The following is a 20976-nucleotide window of genomic DNA, read 5'->3' on the forward strand; positions in this document are numbered from 1 at the left end:
TAGACAGTCAGAGACTTTTTCCCCGGGTACAACAGAGTGTTACAAGGGGACATAAATTTAAGGTGAAGGGTGGAAGGTATAGGGGAGATGTCAGGGGTGGGTTCTTTACCCAGAGAGTGGTGGGGGCATGGAATGCGCTGCCTGTGGGAGTGGCAGAGTCAGAATCTTTGGTGACCTTTAAGCGGCAATTGGATAGGTACATGGATGGGTGCTTAAGCTAGGACAAATGTTCGGCACAACATCGTGGCCCTTCTCTATGTTCTATTGTCACTGGCCACTCGGGTGACACATGCACGCACGCACACACATGTTCTAGGTGGTAGTGTGGGGGTAATAGAAGAAAGAATAGAAAAGTGAGGCAAACAAAGGGTGGTAAGTCAGTGAAGACAAGAAGTTAGAAAGATGAGCATGGAGACTGTGGGGAGTTGAAGAAGAGTTGATTGAAAGCAAAACACTTCATGTCAGGATCTGGGATAGGCAGTGCATAAAGACCATGGAAGGGGATGTTTATATTTTAATTATGAGTCCTCTCCATCTATCCACTCACTCCTTCCCACCCCCACCCACTCCCATCATCAGCATTAACTCTACCTTTCCCCAGCTGCTATCAGTTCTGCACAAGGGTCACCGGACTTGAAACATTAACTCTGTTTTTCTCTTTCTCTCTCTCCACAGATGATGCCAGACCTGCTGAGTTTCTCCAACAATTTCCATTTTTGTTTGTTTCCCCCTTCCAGTAGACAGGTTTCCTGTCTGTTTTCTTTTGTGGGATATTCCATGTCAGAAGGTGAAGATTCCCAAACGCCAATCCCGGACAGATCTCCAGCGGATCTCCATCCAATCCCCAATTCTGATTTACCATTCGGTGGGAGAGCTCCATTTGCCACCATCGGAATCGGTGAATCAAACAGGAGGGCATTTGGCCCATTGTGATGTCGGGATCTCTCCAACAAATCCCATTCCTCTCAACTGGGATAGATAGGTTCTTGATTAGTAAGGGGATCAAGGGTTACAGGGAGAAAGCGGGGGAATTGGGTTGCAAAATTTATCAGTTCTGATTGAATAGCAGAGCAAATGGGCCGAATGTCCCAATGCTGCTCCTGTATCTTATAGTGATATGGGCTCCACACTTGAGAAAGGATATTGGCATAGAAGGGAGTACATTGTAGGCTTGCGAGAATGATACTTGGACCTCAGGGGTCACATTCTGAGGGAAGTGATTATACCAATTAGGCTGGTAAACGTCAGCATTTTGAAGGTTAGGGAGTGATCTGATTGAAATCTTCGGGATATTAACGAGAAAAGACAGGGTATTTCCACTGGTTTCGAGAACAGGGGACATAGTCTGAAAATGAGGGCTAGACTGTTCAGGAGTGATGTAGGGAAGCACTTTGACCCAGTAGGGAGCATGTTTTTAAGGTGAGAGGCGAAAGATTTTTTTAAAAAAGAGGGGCAATTTTTTTTAAGACAGTGGTTTGTATGTGGAATGAATGTCCTGAGGAGCTCTCTTCCGCAAGTAGCAGTTGATGCCAGATCAATCGTTGATGTTAAATCTGAGAGATAAATTTTTGTTAAAGGTAGTAAGGGATAGGGACCATAGGCAGATTTATTGAGTTCAGCCACAGTTCAGCCCTGATCTGATTGAACTGTGGTACACACAGAAGGGACTGAATGGCTTATTCCTATTCCAATGTTCAATAGGATCATAGCTGATCCAATATTCCTCATGTTCACTTCCCTCAACTTCACAAGACTGATCAAGAATCTACCTGTCTTAAAGCACTCTGCCCCTACAGCTCTCCATGAGCTTCAAACACTCAGCCCTCTGACAGAAGAAATTCCTCTTTATCTCCTTTGGGGTGGCACGGTGGCTCAGCGGTTAGCACTACTGCCTCACAGCACCAGGGTCCCAGGTTCAATTCCAGCCTTGAGTGACTGTCTGTGTGGAGTTTGCATGTTGTCTGCGTGGGTTTGCTCCAGTTTGTCCCCACAGTCCAAAGATGTACAGGTCAGGCGAACTGGCCATGCTAAATTACCCATAGTGTTAGGTGCATTAGTCAGAGGGAAATGTGTCCGGGTGGATTATTCTTCTGTGGACTGGTTGGGCCAAAAGACCTGCTTCCACATTGTAAGGAATCTAATTAAAAATCTGTCTTAAACTGGTGCTCCTTTGTCTGACTAAAGAAACAAAATTGTCCTCATCTTTGTCTTAAATGAGTGCTCCTCATATTTTTACCTTCTGCCACTAATAAACGCACGTTTTAAAATCATTAAAAGCCATGACAATTACTGCAAAACTGTCCCACAAATCTTTTTTTTTTAATTTATTAATCAACTATGGATGTGGACATCACTGGCTCAGCCCGCATTTATTACCTATCCCTAATTGCCCAGAGGGCAGTTAAGAGTCAACCACATTGCTGTGGGTCTGGAGTCACATGTAGACCAGACCAGGTAATGGAACAGACACCCCATCGAGTGGTCAAATAGGCCCCCCTTTCAGGCAGGAGGACCTTTTAACATTGAACCTGGAGTTTATGACAGAAGCTAGCTTCTACATCTCACCTTTCACAAAGTTAAACATCGAGAGGTGCTTAACACAAGTGTCATTGAACAAAATGTGACATTGAGTCACACAGCAGAAGCTGCTCCACTCTTGAAAATCCAAAATCCAGAAATCCAAAATCTGGAATCGCTGGCTGTCGGGAATATTTTTGAGTTGATCAAACTCTCAAACTAGCATCACTGCAACAAATCACAAAATAACAAATGAGGTGATCTTTATTATTTTAATGTTCCTGCTTCTGTTATAACACACAGGTCACGCCTGTTTCCATGGGAAGACTTCAGGTTAGAGTCAGAGGGAAGATGGACCACACAGGAAGAAATGCCATTCAATTAGTTAGATATTAAAACTTGTTTGGTACATTGCCCAAGGAAATTGTTGCGAGTTTCGTTTTTGAATGCTATAGTAATGAATCATTACCTCATTAGATTCGAAACAGCACCCTAAAGCAGGAAATAGAGGCTGCAAGGTGTAGGGAAGGAATTCTAGTTTCAGACCACACCAGAAGGTACTGCCTTCAATGACAGAGCCAGGAATGCTCAGAGGCCAGAAGGAGGAGTCCTGGTATATTGGAGGGATGGAGGAGCTTAAGAAGATAGGGAGGGGTGTAGGGACTGGGGCAGGTTACAGAGATAGGAAGCGGGTGTAGGGGATGGAGGGGGTTACAGAGATAGGGAGGGCTATAGGGGCTGGAGCAGGTTACAGAGATGGGGGGGTGTAGGGGCTGGAGGGGGTGACAGAGATAGGGAGGGGTTTAGGGTCTGGACAGGGTTACAGAGATAGGGAGGGGGTGTAGGGGTTGGAGGAGGTTACAGCGATAGGAAGGGGGTGTAGAGGTTGGAGGAGGTTACAGAGATAGGGAGGGGGTGTAGGGATTGGAGGAGGTTACAGAGATAGGGAGGGGGTGTAGGGGTTGGAGGGGGTTACAGAGATAGGGCGGGGGGTAGGGGTTGGAGGGGGTTACAGAGATAGGGAGCAGCTCGCCTGGTAACAAAGACTGACAGCGGGCCCACTTTTAAGGAAAGGAGCAGGAGGTTGCGAGGGGATTTGAGGAAAATATTTTTCACTCAAAGGATGTGGGAATCTGGAATTCCCTGCCTGAGAGGGTGATAAATGGAGGAATCCTGAAGATATTTAAGAAGCATTTAGATGCTACTTACAATGTCACAGCATAGTGCTGGAAAATGTGATTAGAATAGATGGTTTGATGACCAGCATAAGTATGATGGACTGAAAGAAACCTCTTTGTACGTTGTAGAAACCCTAGGACTGTGACGTTTCTTTGCACCAGTTGCACAATTCTCAGCTCTTTACCATGGCAGCTGGTGGAGTTTAAATTCAACCAATAAAAAGTGGAATTGGAAGCTAGAGTCAGCAAGGTGACCATGACAACTATCCAGTTCACGGATAACCTTAAAGAAAGGAAATCTGCCATACTTACCTGGTCTGGCCTACATGTGACAAGATTGACTCTTAACTGACCTCTCAAATGGGCAAACAAGGCATTCAGTTTAGAGTAATTAGGGGTGGGGAATAAGTGCTGGTCTAACCAGTGACACCCACATCTCATGATTAAAAAAAACTATTGTTATAAAGCAAAAGTTGACCTCTCTCTGAGAACCGAAACCGAAACCAAAACACCCAAAGAGGAGCAGCTCGCTCTATAATCTGTAAACGGAGTGTGAAACGTGGTACAACTTGCTTTTCAGCAAATTCTAAAACAATCACTTTAAAATCAACAAGTAACAATTTATTTATCTAACTCCAACAGTGAACAAATTAACTAAACTATTAACAAACCGAATAAAGCCCTTCTAACTACTAACTATTCCCAAATAAAGCAAGATTCTAATGGTATGCTGTTCCAATAAATGTAAGTCCCACTCATATGAAAAAAATAGAATTTAGTCTCTCGAAATTACAGACAGGTTATGTGCCTTCCGGAATGTTCTGTGCCTTCTCTGTCAATTCTTCTGTCAGGAATTAACTAGTTGTGCCGTCAGTACCGTTGTTGTTCAGATGGTGCTTTCTCTAAGACGTCAAGGAGATGGTGAGAGCCAGTGACTCCCTCTTAAGCTGAGGGCCATTGGCTCTGGTGAATGGCAGCTAGCTCTGCTCTGGGGTCTTTGTTCAACCGCCCCCTTCTTTCATACCCATGAACCACATCAATATTTCTTATAATAGGATTGGTCCCAAACCATCAGACTTAAATTTAATGGGTTTTTGATACCTAAGTACTGTGAGATATGATATTTTGACTTGCTTTACTATCTCGCTTTACTACAGCACACAATGGTCACTATATCAGATTTTCATTCATTCATGTTTTTAAAGTATATTTTACTCATACAAGATAAACTAAATTGAATGTCCCTTATAATACCTTACTGTTTCTTTACACCTTTCAATTCTTATCAGCCTCATGCTGCAAGTAGTGTTTACACCTGTTTCTATAGCAAAGACTACTCCTGAATAAGCGTTAATACTGTAACATACTCAGAACAATGCCAACCCCCTCCGTAGTGTCAACATAACTCACTCACAGCTCTGGAAAGATTATAATATTAATCAGCCCTTAATAACCGTTTCTCGGGATCTGAATCGATTCTAGAATATCAATCAGTTTCCCCCACCAACATGTACCTTTTAAATACATATTAAAAAGGGCCACCACCCCCTCTAAGAAGCAAACTATCAAATTGGTGCTCCCATGAACCTGCATGAATAAATGTGGAAAACTTGTCAAAACTGGCAATAGTAAATGAAATCTCATGACCCAGCTGCACGAGATCAGTTTAATATTCTCTATACTTTCTTTAGTCACATATAATTTCTAACTTTTTCGATCATATAGGTCTCGAATTTTTACTAACATTATTTACTTTAAAGACAAAGGGACCAAAGCCTCTTAGTTATACAAGTTCAGACCGGACAGGTATTCTAGTCCCATGAAATTGGAAGAATCAAATTGGCGAGGGTAGCCTGGAGGCAGAGTTCATTGAACAGAGACTGTTTCCTAACCAGGGAGCAGGCTACACTGGATTTGGTATTGTGTAATGATGAGAGATTAATTGCTGATGTCATAGTTAAGGAACCTCTAGGGAGTAGTGACCATAGTATGATAGAATTCAACATTCAGTTTGGGGGTGAGAAAGTGGAGTCTCACCATAGTGCTTTGGAATTAAACAAAGGAAATTACATTGGCATAAGGACAGATTTGGCCAGAGTAGATTGGACAGGTAGGCTAAAAGGTAAGACAGCGGGATGAGCTGTAGTACATGTTTAAGGAGCTACTCAATTCTTTACAACTAAAATGTATCCCAGTGAGAAAGAAAGACGGAAGGGGGGTGGAGGTGGGTGAAACCATTTACAGCTAAACAAGGAGGTCAATGATAATATAAAGTCGAAAACTACCATATTGAAAAGGCCAGTGGCAGGCTGAAAGGTTGGGATACTTTCAAACATAAACAAAGGGATCCTAAAAAGTTCATTAAAAGAGCTAAGGTAAATTACGAAAGAAAACTAGCACAAAATATCAAAAAGTTCGGCAAAAGCTTCTAAAGGAATATAAAAGGGAAGAGTTGCTAAGGTGCATGTTTGGTCTCTTGGAAGATGAAATTGGAGGATTAATAGTGAGGAACACTGTAATGGCAGAGAAGCTAAATCAATACTTTGCCTCAGTTTTCACGGTAGAGAACTATAGTACCATTCCTACTGGAACCCTCCAACCACAAGGGATGAACTCATTTCTCCAGTTTCCTCATTTCCCCTCCCCCCACCTTGTCTCAGTCCCAACCCTCGAACTCAGCACCGCCTTCCTAACCTGCAATCTTCTTCCTGACCTCTCCGCGCCCACCCCCACTCCGGCCTAACACCCTCACCTTAATCTCCTTCCACCTATCGCATTTCCAACGCCCCTCCCCCAAGTCCCTCCTCCCTACCTTTTATCTTAGCCTGCTTGGCACACCCTCCTCATTCCTGAAGAAGGGCTCATGCCCGAAACATCGATTCTCCTGCACCTTGGATGCTGCCTGACCTGCTGCGCTTTTCCAGCAACACATTTTCTGCTTTGATCTCCAGCATCTGCAATCCTCACTTTCTCCTACTGGAACGGGCAAGCCAGAGGCAATAGAAAGGGTAGGACTTAGAACAATCAACATTGACAGGGAAAAGGTACTCAGGAAACTGTTGGGGTTGAGGGCAGACAATTCCCTCTGGCCTGATGGCCTACATCCTAGGGTATTAAAGTAAGTGGCGATGGAGATAGTGGTTACAATATTCCGAAATTCGTTGGACACGCAAAAGGTTCCAATGGATTGGGAAAATGCTAATGTGATGCCCTTATTCAAAAAGGGAGGAAGCAGGCAAAATGTGGGCAATTAGAGACCAGTTAGTTTAACATCTGTTGTTCGGAAAGTGTTAGAATCAATCATCAAGGAAGCAGTATCAGTACATTTGAAAAGTCAAAAAGCTATTCATAAGAGTCAGAATGGTTTCTTGAAGGGCAAATCATGTTTGACTAATATGCTAGAGTTTTTCAAAGATGTAACAAGCAAAGTGGATAATGGGGATCCTGTAGATGTAATATGCCTGGTCTTCCGGAAGGCAGTTTGATAAGATGCCGCAAGAAAGGTTATTTCCAAAGGTTGGATCATATGGGATTAAGGTTAATTTATTAGCTTGGATAGGTGACTGGCTGATGAACAGAACCAGAGTTGGAATCAATGGTTTTTTTCCTGGATGGCAAGATGCAACTAGTGGGGTGCCACAGGGTTCGGTCCTTGGACTCCAGCTATTTACAATCTATGTTTGCAAATTTAGCTACACAGCCCTCTATCCCTGTGTCCAAGTCATTAAATTTGCAAATGTCACAAAAACAGAAGGGACAGTAAATTATAATGAGGAAATAACGTTACAAATAGATGTAGATAGGTTAGAAGAGTAGGCCAAAATGTGACAGATGGAATTTAATGTGGATAAGTGTGAAGTTATGCGTTTTGGTTGGAAATATGGGAAGGCAACCTATCATCTAAATGGGGAGAGACTTCGGGGTGCTCCGGTACAGAGAGTGTCCTCGTTCATGAGTCACAGAAAACTAGCATGCAGGTACAGCAGATAATTAGGTAAGTGAATGGAATGTTGGATTTTATAGCTCAAGGGATAGAATATAAATGTAAGGAAGTATTGTTGCAACTATACAAAGCATTGATGAGACTGCACCTGGAGTATTGTGCACAGATTTGGTCCCCTTATTTGAGGAACGATGTCGTGGCATCGGAGTCAGTTCAGAGGACATTCATTAGATTGATCCCAGAGCTGAGGGGCTTGTTGTATGAATAGTTTAGGCCTTTACTCTGTGGAATTTAGAAGAATGAGGGGAGATCCGATTGAGGTATTCAAGATGATAAAAGATGTGGATATAATAGACATGGAGTGGATGCTTCCTCTTGTGGGACATTCTAGGACGAGAGGTCATAGCCTTAGGAGAAGGGGCAGCAAATTTAACATAGAGTTGAGGAGAAACTATTTCTCCCAAAGAGTTGTGAATCCGTGGAATTTGCTTCCCCAAAGGGCAGTGGGTGCTGGGACAGTGAGTACATTTACGGAGATGTTCGACAGATTTTTAATTGGTAATGGGTTGCAGGGTTATGGGGAGAAGGCAGGAAAATGGGGGTGAGGAGCAGATCAGATGGTGAAACAAACTCAATGGGCCGAATGGCCTAATTCTTATATCTTATGAGCTTATCAGGAGTAGCAGGCAGCAATTAACAAGTGCTTAAACCATCGCCTGCCTACCCAGTATACTCCAGACGCGGACTCACCAATGCCTTGTATAGCTGCAACAACTACAAACTTGTATACAATGCATACAACTATATAATTATATTCATTAGAATTAAGAAGAATGAGGGAGGATCTTATAGAAACATAAAATTATGAAGGGAATCGATAAGATAGACGTAGAGAGGATGTTTCCATTGGTGAGTGAAACTAGGACAAGAGGGCATAGCCTCAAGAGTAGAGGGAGCAGATTTCAGACTGGACTGAGAACAGAGTTCTTCACCCAGAGGGTTGTGAACCTTTGGAATTCCCTGCCCAGGGAAGTAGTTGACGCTACTTCAGTAAATGTTTTTAAAGCTAAGTTAGATTTTTCTTGAACAGTAAAGGAATTAAAGGATACGGTGAGAGGGCAGGTAAGTGGAGCTGAGTCCACGAAAAGATCAGTCATGATCTTATTGAATTGTGGAGCAGGCTCAAAGGGCCAGACGGCTACTCCTGCTCCTGGTTCTTACGTTCCAACACCATCCTGCTAAAATTTTAGATTAGATTCCCTACAGTCTGGAAACAGGCCCTTCGGCCCAACAAGTCCACACCGACCCTCCAAAGAGTAACCCACCCAGACCCACTTCCCTCTGGCTAATGCACCTAACACTACGGGCAATTTAGCATGGCCAATTCACCTGACCTGCACATCTTTGGACTGTGGGAGGAAACCAGAGCACCCGGAGGAAACCCACGCAGACACGGAGAGAGTGTGCAAACTCCACACAGACAGTCGCCTGAGGCTGGAATCGAACCTTGGTTTCTGGCGCTGTGAGGCAGCAGTGCTAACCACTGAGCCACCGTGCCACCTTTAATATATCTAAGAACTGTTTAGAAAGAAGTCATTGTAAAACTGTACTTTGGAGTCCATTGCTACTTTAAACTGTGTCTCGGTCCTTACTGAACATGAACCCATAGTAACTGGTTCAAACTGATCGGCTAAATTCAAAAGGCCTGTTGTCTTGGGGGAAAACAGCTGCCTGGCCTGCCAACTGTACGGCCTTTCGATACAAATGTCTCAGTTCGGGTGCTCTCTGTGCACCTGCTAACTGTCAAAATGCTGCTCAGAGACATCCATTTTAAATCTCCAAGCACATAAAAAGTACATGATCTTTTAAAAGGTACCACGCAATGCTTAACCATCGCTTCCCCTGTCTGACACCGCAACCCCCCCCCCCCCCCCCCCACACCCCCAGCATTTTACAAACACTAAGTTCTAACTTCCTGCCTCCCAATCTACAAGTCCTCTACCCAACTTTGCAAAACCACAACACCAATTAACGCCATTGCCCTAGTTTTTCACTGTCAGTTTTGTTCCCCCTTTCCTGGAGGACAGATTTCTTCGCCCAGAGCCTGTGGAATTCTCAGCTGCAGGAGGTGTTTGCAAAGTCAAACAATGAATGTTTTTAAGAAGGAGTTAGATATAGTTCTTAGGGCTAAAGGAATCAAGGGTTATGGGGAGAAGGGGGTGGGGGGTAACAGGGGATTTGAGCTGGATGGCCGGCCATCATCATATGGAGTAGTGGCAGCAGTTTCGAAGGCTGAATGGCCTCCTCCTGCTCCCATTTCCTTTGCTACAAAAGATTCCACTGAAACTGCTGCCCTCCCTTCAGGCAGTGCACTCCTGGTCACCACCAATCTGTTTCTGAACTCTGACCACTCCCAGAGTGAGCATCAGCGTTGTCACCGAAAGTATAAACCCGGCACGTCCCGAAACACGTAGCTGGCAAGTCACGGAGAGGTAGATAGGGGGCAAAACCCAGAATTGGAGAAAACAGCAAAACCAACAGAGTGAGGATTAGGAAAACCTGCATTTCTGTAGTGCCAAGTTCATAGAGATTTATGGCACAGAAAGAGGTCCTTCAGCCCATCATGTCCGCACTGATTATCAAGCACTTCTCTACTCTCATCCCATTTTCTAGCACTCAGCCTGTAACCTTTCTCACAATGGCATTTCAAGCAATCATCTCAATACCTCCTGAATGCCGTCAGGATTCCTGTCTCTAGCATCCTTTCAGGCAGTGACTTTCAGACATCCACAACCCTGTGGGGAGAAGCACTTTTTCCTCAAATCCTCTCTAAACATCCTGCCCTTTACTCTAAATTCATGGCCCCCTGGTTACTGACCCATGTACTGAAAGAGGAAAGAAATTCCTTCCCTGCCAATGCCCCTCAGACTTTTGCACATCTTGAAATTATAAAGTGCACAATCTCGAACCATACCACAACCAGACCAGGCCCTTTTGAAATCTATTTATTGCAAGAGAAAGGGAGAACCTCAGTCAGCAGAAACGACAGGCAGTGTAAGAGGAAGCCAGAGAGTGGTGGCCTTTATAAAGCTGCTTACCTGCTGATGTGCTGTAACAACAGAAACTCTGGGCTGCTTCAGCGTCAGTTTAAATACTCCCTGCTTCCTGGTGTGTTGGGTCCTAAAGCCTTCCTGTTCGCTGGTCACTCAGCTGAGGTGGAGAATTTAATAATTGCTGAGATGCACCCAACAGGGCAAATATTTGCATTTTTCACTGGATTATCGGATTCTTTACTGCCCTCTCTCTCTCTCTGCAGCCACCGTCTCATCTCAGTGCTTCCCCTGTGTTGTTGGCAACAAATTTCTACACCAGGGCCAGGAGGGCCTGTTTCCACACTGTAAGTAATCTAAGCTAATCTAAATCAAAATGTGATATATAGTTTAAAGAATGTGGGCAGCACGGTGGCTCAGTGGTTAGCCCTGCTGCCTCACAGCGCCAGAGACCCAGGTTCAATTCCTGCCTCGGGCAACTGTCTGTGTGGAGTTTGTACAGCCTCCTCGTGTCTGCACGGGTTTGCTCCGGTTTCCTCCCACAATCCAAAAATGTGCAGGCTGGGTGAATTGGCCATGCTAAATTGCCCACAGTGTTAGGTGTAGGGGGGTGGGTTGCACTTTGGCGGATTGGTGTGGACTTGTTGGGCCAAAGGGCCTGTTTCCACACTGTAAGTAATTTAAAACAGCACGTGCAGGCTTTTGAGACAATTCGCAAAATAATCGGACAGGGAGGTTATTTTATTTTCATGGCGACTTGTGGTCATCTGAAAAACAGTGAAGAATACATCTATAAGCACAGGAAGGGTTACATACAGCACATGAAGAGGCCGCTCAGCCCATCGCGGCTGCAGACTTGCAGGTTACAGGGCTTCAGGTGTGGATCCTGGCTCTTTTTCAATGAGTTGAAGGTTTCTGCCCCAGCCACCAAACTGGGCAGCAAATTCCAGACACGCGCCAGCCTCTGGAAAGATGATTTTCCTCCTGTCCCCTCTAATCCTTCTCCCAGTCACCTTAAACTTTGGGAATGAACCAAGGGAAACTTGCCATTTTCATTATCTTCAAATAAGTCAGCCCTTGGCCTATTCCATTCTAAGGAAAGCAGCCCTAACCTATTCAATGCTTCCCCAGCATTGAAATTTTTAAGCCCTGGAAATATCCAATAATGATTGTCCAAAGGAATTTGAAGAGATACTGGAAAGGAAGAACAAAATATATTAGAAACCGCAGTGTTGGAAATAGCAGCATCCATGGAGAGAGAGCTAGCTAACATTTCAGCACTGATGAAGAGTCATCCAGATTCAAAACGTTAGCTTGCTCTCTCTTCAGGGATGTTATCTGAGCCGCTGTGATTTCCAGCATTTTTTGTTTTCAGTACAGAGTCCTGCATCTGCAGTCATTTGCTTCAGGAAAGGGTGACATTTGAAGGGGTACACTTGGAGAGCAGCATTAATTGGAGACTACATATAAAGAGCTGACATAAGTACCATGAACCTCCTGTGCTCTCTGATTATATATTTACACAACTCTAATGAAATATGATTTGGAGGTGCCGGTGTTGGACTGGGGTGTACAAAGTTAAAAATCACACAACACCAGGTTATAGTCCAACAGGTTTAATTGGAAGCACTAGCTTTCGGAGCGACGCTCCTTCATCAGGTGGTAGTGGAGGGCTCAATCCTAAAACACAGAATTTATAGCAAAAATTTACAGTGTGGTGTAACTGAAATTATACATTGAAAAATTGATTGTTAAGCCTTTCATCTGTTAGAATACAGTGATAGTTTCACTTCTTTCATCAGCCTGAATGCTGCTGCAAAAAGGTAGAGTTAGCATGGGGCTGAACTGAGTCTGGCAAACAGAGAACTGACAGGCACTAGGACCCAGTGTGAGCAGAATGTGATGCAGGAAATGATGCTACACTGTTTACTAGAAATCACATGATCAAGACTGTAACATTGACAACAGAATAGGAAACAGAAACTGAATGGATCCAGGAATAGTCCCAATTATTGACTAAGAAGGAAAGATCCCCATTATCAGGAATAATCCCAATAAGCATTGAAAATAAGAACTAGGAACAGGAGTAGGCCACCTGGCCCTTCAAGCCTGCTCAGCCATTCAATAAGATCAGGACTGATCTTTCCATGGCCTCAGCTCTACTCACCTGCCCTCTCACTACAACTCTTAATTCCTTTACTGTTCAAAACATTATCTATCTTAGCTTTGAAAGCATTTACTGAGGAAACCTCAACTACTTCACTGGGCAGGGAATCCCGTAAATTCACAGCCCTCTAGGTGAAGAAGTTCCTTCTCAATTCAGTCCTAAATCTGTTCCCCCTAATCTTGAGGCTATGACCTCTTGTCCTAGTTTCACCTGCCAGTGAAAACCTCCCTCTACTTCTAATTTATCTATTCCCTTCATAATTTCATATGCTTCTTTAAGATTCTCCCTCATTCTTCTGAATTCCAATAAATATAATCCCTCCTCATAAACCAACCCCCTCAACTCCAGAATCAACCTCGTGAACCTCCTCTGCACCCCCTCCAGTGCCAGTCCATCCTTTCTCAAGTAAGGAGACCAAAACTGCATGCAATACTCTAGGTGTGGTCTTTGAGAGAAAGTGAGGGCTGCAGATGCTGGAGATCAGAGCTGAAAATGTGTTGCTGGAAAAGCGCAGCAGGTCAGGCAGCATTATACCTGGGGTGTGCAGTGAGAGGGCTTATGCCCGAAACGTCGATTCTCCTGTTCCTTGGATGCTGCCTGACCTGCTGCGCTTTTCCAGCAACACATTTTCAGCTCTAGGTGTGGTCTCACCAGCACCCTGCACAGCTGCAACATAACCACCCTGCTTTTAAACCCAATCCCTTTAGCAATGAAGGACAAAATTCCATTTGCCTTCCTAATTACTTGTCGTACCTGCAGACCAACCCTCTGTGATTCGTGCACAAGGAGACCCATATCCCTCTGCATAGCAGCATGCTACAACTTTTTACCATTCAAGTAATAGTCCTTTTTTCTGTTATTCCTACCAAAATGGATGACTTCATACTTATCAACACTGGGCAGCACGGTGGCACAGTGGTTAGCACTGCTGCCTCACTGCGCCAGAGATCCGGGTTCAATTCCCGCCTCAGGTGACTGACTGTGTGGAGTTTGCACGTTCTCCTCGTGTCTGCGTGGGTTTCCTCCGGGTGCTCCGGTTTCCTCCCACAGTCCAAAGATGTGCAGGTCAGGTGAATTAGCCATGCTAAATTGCCTGTAGTGTTAGGTAAGGGGTATGGGTGGGTTACGCTTTGGCGGGTCAGTATGGACTTGTTGGGCCGAAGGGCCTGTTTCCACACTGTAATGTAATCTAATCTAATCTAAAACACTGCCAGACCTGCGACCACCATTTAAACTATCTTTATCTCTCTGCAAACTCTGAGTCCTTTGCACAGTTTGCTCTACCACTCAGAGTCGTACAGCACAGAAACAGACCCTTCGGTTCAACCAGTCCATGCCGAACATCATCTCAAACTAAACCAGTTCCACCTGCCTGCTCCTGGCTCATATCCATCCAAACCTTTCCTATTCATGTACCCATCCAAATGTCTTTTAAACATTGTAATTGGAACTGCATCCGTCACTTTCTCAGGAAGTTTATTCCACACGTGAACCACCCTCTGTGGAAAAAAATTGCCTCATGTCCTTTTTAAATCTCTCTCCTATCACTTTAAGATGTGCCCCCCCAGTCTTCAAATCCTCCATACTAGGGAAACGACAACTACTATTAACTCTATCTATATCCCTCATTATTTTATAAACTTCTACCAGATCACCTCTCAACCTCCTATGCTTCAGGGGAAAAAGGTTCCAGCCTACCCAACCTTACTTTATCTTTCATACCTGGCAACATCCTGGTAAATCTCTTCTGAACCATCTCCAGCTTGATAATATCCTTCCTATAACTGGGCGACCAGAACTGGACACAGTATTCCAGGAGAGGCCTCACCAATGTCCTGTATAACCTCAACATGACTTCCCAAGTCCTATACTCAAAGGACTGAGCAATGAAGGCAAGTGTGCCAAATGCCTTTTTAACCACCCTGTCTATATGTGATGCAAACTTATGTATCTGCACCTGTAGGTCCCTCTGAACTACAACGCTACCCAAGACCCTACCATTAATTGTATAAGCCCTACCCTTGTTTGTTGTACCAAAGTGTAATACCTCGCATTTACCCAGATTGAACTCCACCTGCCATTGTTTACCTCAGTGACCCATTTGACCAAGATCCCTTTGTATTCTTCACTGTCTCCTATACCACCAAATTTGGTGTCATCCACAAACTTATCAACCATGTTGTGCTACAGAAACCTGAATTCAGCTCTAAAAACGTTGTCCATTACCTAATTAGTTAAATAAAATACCTAGTAGGCAGAACAGTGAGCAGTGTAATTAAATACGACACTAAAGAAATATTTATTCAATGAATGGTGGTAAAATACAGGTGGAGTTGGAAAAGATTTAAAGGCATGAGTATGCTTGCTGCTTATAAGGTTCACTTGCTGCTGAGTTTTAAAAAAGGAATCAGAATACTGAACCAGCACAAAAAAAGCACAAGTCATTAACTTTTATGTATAGCTTAAGATTCTGGTTATAACTAGTCATATGCACAGTCCAATGACAATGCATGGGTTCACACGAAATGATTTTAGATTAGATTCCCTACAGTGCAGAAACAGGCCCTTCGGCCCAACCAGTCCACACTGACCCTCCGAAGAGTAACCCACCCAGACCCATTTCCCTCTGACTAATGCACCTAACACTATAGGCAATTTAGATGAGATTAGATTCCCTACAGTGCAGAAACAGGCCCTTCGGCCCAACAATTCCATACCGACCCTCCGAAGAGTAACCAACCAGACCCACTTCCCAATGCACCTAACGTTATGGGCAATTTAGGTTAGATTCCCCACAGTACGGAAACAGGCCCTTCGGCCCAACAAGTCCACACTGACCCTCCAAAGAGCAACCCACCCTGACCCATTTCCCTACACTTACCCCTTCACCTACCACTACGGGCAATTTAGCATGGCCAATTCATCTGACCTGCACATCTTTGGATTGTGGGAGGAAACCGGAGCACCCGGAGGAAACCCACGGAGACACAGGGAGAATGTACAAACTCCACACAGACAGTCACCTGAGGCTGGAATCAAACCTGTGACCCTGGTGCTGTGAAGCAGCAGTGCTAACCGCTGAGCCACCGTGCCACCCCAATTAGGCTGTAATTTCTGCTGCAAAGAATCACACCAAATGCAATGTTTTAAAAAAAACTTCCACTTTGCAACAACTCAGATTGCCTTGGTGAATTTGGCACTTTTATTTCTTGGTGCCAAATGACTCTGCCAGAAAATGCTGATAAATGTGATTAAAACTTCATTGACTTGAGGTATTGCATCTCCAATACTAAAAATATGAACACTTGCCTTTATAATAATGTCATTAAAAATGCTTCAGAAAAAATTGTGAAAACTACAGCCTTTCTGCACTAAATCCTATTGGTAAGCAGGCAATAAGAGCATTAACAAAAGGTATAGATTTTGGTGGTGTTGATTAAGAAAAGAATATTAAATAGGATTGCACAGTTGGATTAATGGCATCTTCAAAGTCCAAATGAAAGGCTGCAACAGGGAGACCAATCAACAGTTCATCATGGCACTGCCTACAACACAAGACTCTTCAGTATTCTGCTACTGAAGAGCTCGGTCATACCCAAATAATGACTAGAAACAACTACTTCCCTGTCAAGATTAATTCTGTCAATAGATGTGGAACTGGAAAAGCAAAACAGGTTAGGGAGCATCTGAGAAGCAGGAAACTCAACACTTCAGCCTGGAACCCTACATCGTGGGTGGCACGGTGGCTCAGTGGTTAGCGCTGCTGCCTCACAGCACCAGGGGTCCAAGGTTCAATTCCAGCCTTGGGGGACTGTCTGTGTGCAGTTTGCTTGGGTTTCCTCTTGGTGCTCCGGTTTCTGCCCATAGTCCAAAGATATAGAGAAATGGGTCTGAGTGGGTTACTCTTTGGAAGGTCGGTGTGGACATGTTGGGCTGAAGGGCCTGTTTCCACACTGTAGGGAATCTAATAATAAATTCAGCCTGAAACATTGACCTTCCCAAACTCTGGACACTGCCCGACCTGCTGTATTCCCCAGCTCCACATCCACGAGTCAAGAGTAGTTTGTCAAATCTTCTCAAAACTCACTAAGTAGCTTTATTTGTCATTTCTAGCATAAACAACTGATAGAGCGAAAATGCGACAGTATTCCTCCAGGACCAAGGGGCTACATGGACAGCACAAAACCACACAATTGGACTGCATAAGAAGTGAAAAACACACAAGACGGCACAGTCATTCCTGATATGTCAAGACAATAGACACAGTGGTGTACAAATTACAGTGTAACCAAAGAATGATAATGATTAAAACATTGTTCTAGCAGCAATTCGAAGTCGTGCAAAGAATTTCAGATGGAAGAGAGTCTGATCATACAGAGTTAAGGAGCCTGATGGCTTGGGAAAGAAACTGTTGCACCGTCTGGCTGTGAGAGACCGAATGCTCCGGTGTCTCCTGCCAGGTGGTAGGAGGGAGAAGAGTTTGAGTGAGGGGTGTGTGGAGTCTTCCACAATGCTCTTAGCCTTTCGGATGCAGGGTGTGGTGTAAATGTCTGTAATGGAGGGGAGAGAGACCCCGGTGATTCTCTCAGCTGTCCTCACTATCCGTTGTAGCGTCTTACGATGCAAGACTGTGCAATTCCTGAACCAGGCAGTGATGCAACAGCTCAGGGTACTCTCAATGAACCTAACCCACCCATTGACTCTGACTTCCAGCACCTGCAGTCCTTACTGTCTCCAAGTCTAATTCTCTGATTTGTCAGGTTCCCTCCCTTCAAATTGTGCTGGCAAACCATACAAAGTACAAGAAAGAGTAACGATCAGCCAGAAAATATCAGCTTCTGACTGGTATAATGTTCATCCTTGCTGCACAAGTGAATAACTTCCTGAGTCATGTTAAGAGAGTAGAATACAGGAAAGATTAGCAAGTTTTTTTGAAACAACGCATTCAGTTTTTAATACGTTTGATACTGTGGGCTACCTGAATTGCTTGGCAAATAAAAATAGTTTTGCCCTTCATAAATATAAATAGTGTAATTTACATACAGCCATGAGTGGTATTTTTTCTCTACTGACACTTAGGCATTAGCTATTGGAATATCTAATCAGTCCTTTTTGCGTCATCCAGTGGAATCCCAGATGCAGCAAACTCTGTGGGAATGGGCTGGAAGGCTGAAGATTTCAGTCATGATTTGGAAGAGCCGGTGTTGGACTGGGGTTTGCAAAGTTAAAAATCACACAACACCAGGTTATAGTCCAACAGGTTTATTTGGAAGCACTAGCTTTCGGTGCACTACTCCTACAACCAGCTGGTGAAGGAGGAGTGCTCCAAAAGCTGGTGCTCCCAAATAAACCTGTTGGGCTATAATCTGATGTTGTGTGATTTTTCACTTTGAACATTTCAGTGGCAGTTCCCCCTTGCTTGGATTCCTCTGAAAAATAAACTCAAAACAGAGAATTCGGAGGAAGTGGGGGGGAGGCTTCAGTACAATTAGGAGCTACCCAGGAAGAGTTAGAAATTTAAAAACTGCGTCTCACTCCTGGGTAATTAAACTGGCCTTCCCCAGTTCATAGTATACCTTTGAGGCAACCACATTCACCAGCCAGACCCTACCAAACAACACAATTTCTTACCCTGTCACCAGCCTGATCTCCCTGGAACCTGCTGCAAGGCCCACCTATGCCCACCTACTGGCACCCTACCCTCTTAATCGACTTAAGCCCTAACCCCACACTTACCATTTCCCAGCAGCTATCAAAGTGTCCAGCTATGCTTCTTGATATTTAAATCCCACAACATAACACATTGACTGCTGTGAAAGGGGGTGTGGTTTGATTTTCCCCAGTTGTCCTGCAGTCCAGGGGAACTGTGTTAATTTCAACTATACTCAGCATTTCTGTAGGATATTGCGTTGGAATTAACAGCTAGAAATGTGGTTAAAAATCACTAAAAAAAAGAGCAAAAGTGGCGATCTGCCTGTGATTACCATTCCTTGGACTATCTTCTTTCTAACACTTAATCTTGTGTCAGAGTGTTGATCATCAACTTGCCCGTCAGTCAAATTAGAACAAAAGTTGAGTAAAATCAAGACATTTTAATAAACATTAATGCCATTGATTTTAAACAATTTATGATGCCTTTAAAAAAGCAAGTATATAAAAGGTAACAGGATTTTTTTTATATAAAGGTGATCATTTCAGCATTCAGGAGAATTAAGATTAACTTTTCTCCTTCAAAGGCTGTGTGGACTGTTATCTACCTGGCTGGGCTGCTCTGTGAAAACCACTCAGCTACAGCCATGCTTCAGTTTCAACCTTTGTCAAAAGACACGGCTCCACGGCCACCTAAAGTTTAGTGTGGCCCAGGACATGAGTCGTTTTGGGAAGCTGAGCAACGATCACGCATGACAAGTTCTGTTTACAGCAAGCAGAACAGTACATTTCAATGGCCAACAGACTGTTTAGAATCCCTACAGTGTGGAAACAAACCATACGGCCCAACAAATCCACACCGACTCTCTGAAGAGCATCCCACCCAAACTCATACCCCTACTCTATCCCTGCATTTCCCATGACTAATCCACACATCTCTGGATGCTAAGGGCAACTTGAGCATGGCCAATCCGCACTAACCTACACATCTTTGGACTGTGGATGGAAATCACAGCACCCGGAGGAAACCCACACAGCCACAGGGAGCATGTGCGAGCTCCACACAGACAATTGCCCGAGGCTGGAATTGAACCCAGGTCCCTGGCACTATGAGGCAGCAGTGGTAACCATTGTGCTGCCCACTATGGGGTCCACTACGGAACAAATCTATACAACGGTGGCCTAAAACATAAAATTCTCAGCAATAATCCAAATCATGTATTTCCAATAAAATTATAGAATAAAACTGTTCAATGTAAAATTTCATTTCAGCACTAAACAGAAATCACATTTATATTCTAAAAGTTCGAATATACGCAGTTTAAAACAAAACCAAAAATTAGTAATGTTTCTGGCCAGATTGTCTGTTTAGCGCACTTAGAAAAGTGCTCTCAACCTATACAACAATTCTTTCTGAATTACTACATACTCCTAAACTTTGCTTTCAGTTAGTTAACCAATCCAGGTATAGACAGGATAGATCGAGTGAATCCTTAGGAGAGTATAAAGGCAGTAGGAGTATACTTAAGAGGGAAATCAGGAGGGCAAAACGGGGACATGAGATAGCTTTGGCAAATAGAATTAAGGAGAATCCAAAGGGTTTTTACAAATATATTAAGGACAAAAGGGTAACTAGGGAGAGAATAGGGCTCCTCAAAGATCAGCAAGGCAGCCACAGAAAATGGGGGGGGGATACTAAATGAATATTTTGCATCAGTATTTACTGTGGAAAAGGATATGGAAGATATAGACTGTAGGGAAATAGATGGTGACATCTTGCAAAATGTCCAGATTACAGAGGAGGAAGTGCTGGATGTTTTGAAACGGTTAAAGGTGGATAAATCACGAGGATCTGATCAGGTGTACCCGAGAACTCTGTGGGAAGCTAGAGAAGTGATTGCTGGGTCTCTTGCTGAGATATTTGTATCATCGTTAGTCACAGGTGAGGTGCCGGAAGACTGGAGGTTGGCAAACATGTGCCACTGTTTAAGAAGGGCAGTAAAGACAAGCCAGGGAACTATAGACCAGTGAGCCTGACCTCAGTGGTGGGCAAGCTGTTGGAGGGAATCCTGAGGGACAGGATGTACATGTATTTGGAAAGGCAAGGACTGATTAGGGATAGTCAACATGACTTTGTGCGTGGGAAATCATGTCTCACAAACTTGATTGAGTTTTTTGAAGAAGTAACAAAGAAGATTGATGAGGACAGAGCAGTAGATGTGATCTATATGGACTTCAGTAAGGCATTCGACAAGGTTCCCCATGGGAGACTGATTAGATCTCTCAGAATAAAGGGGGAACTAGCCATTTGGATACAGAACTGGCTCAAAGGTGGGAGACAGAGGGTTGTGGTGGAGGGTTGTTTTTCAGATTGGAGGCCTGTGACCAGTGGAGTGCCACAAGGATCGGTGCTGGGTCCTCTACTTTTTGTCATTTACATAAATGATTTGGATGCGAGCATAAGAGGTACAG

The 20976-nt window shown here is 44.0% G+C and overlaps 1 protein-coding gene and 1 long non-coding RNA gene across 2 annotated transcripts in view; one reads left to right on the forward strand and one right to left on the reverse strand.

Annotated features, from left to right (window-relative positions):
* The window catches only part of LOC122550345 (NFX1-type zinc finger-containing protein 1-like), a 39686-nt gene extending 37087 nt beyond the window's left edge, over window positions 1–2599 (reverse strand). Inside the window, exon 1 of the mRNA XM_087987674.1 lies at window positions 2566–2599. Within this exon, the coding sequence (XP_087843800.1) occupies window positions 2566–2584 (19 nt within the window). The 5' untranslated portion in view covers window positions 2585–2599. The remainder of the gene's footprint in view (window positions 1–2565) is intronic.
* An 8102-nt stretch (window positions 2600–10701) lies between these two features.
* LOC148150027 (uncharacterized) lies at window positions 10702–17183 on the forward strand. The gene is made up of 2 exons (XR_015757284.1): window positions 10702–11035; window positions 16969–17183. It is a non-coding gene; the product is annotated as an uncharacterized LOC148150027 (long non-coding RNA).
* Window positions 17184–20976: the final 3793 nt, after the last annotated feature.

This window comes from Chiloscyllium plagiosum, unplaced genomic scaffold (assembly GCF_037043375.1).
Source record: "Chiloscyllium plagiosum isolate Xiang-an unplaced genomic scaffold, Cpla_swu_hap1 HiC_scaffold_5, whole genome shotgun sequence".
NCBI lineage: Eukaryota > Metazoa > Chordata > Chondrichthyes > Orectolobiformes > Hemiscylliidae > Chiloscyllium > Chiloscyllium plagiosum.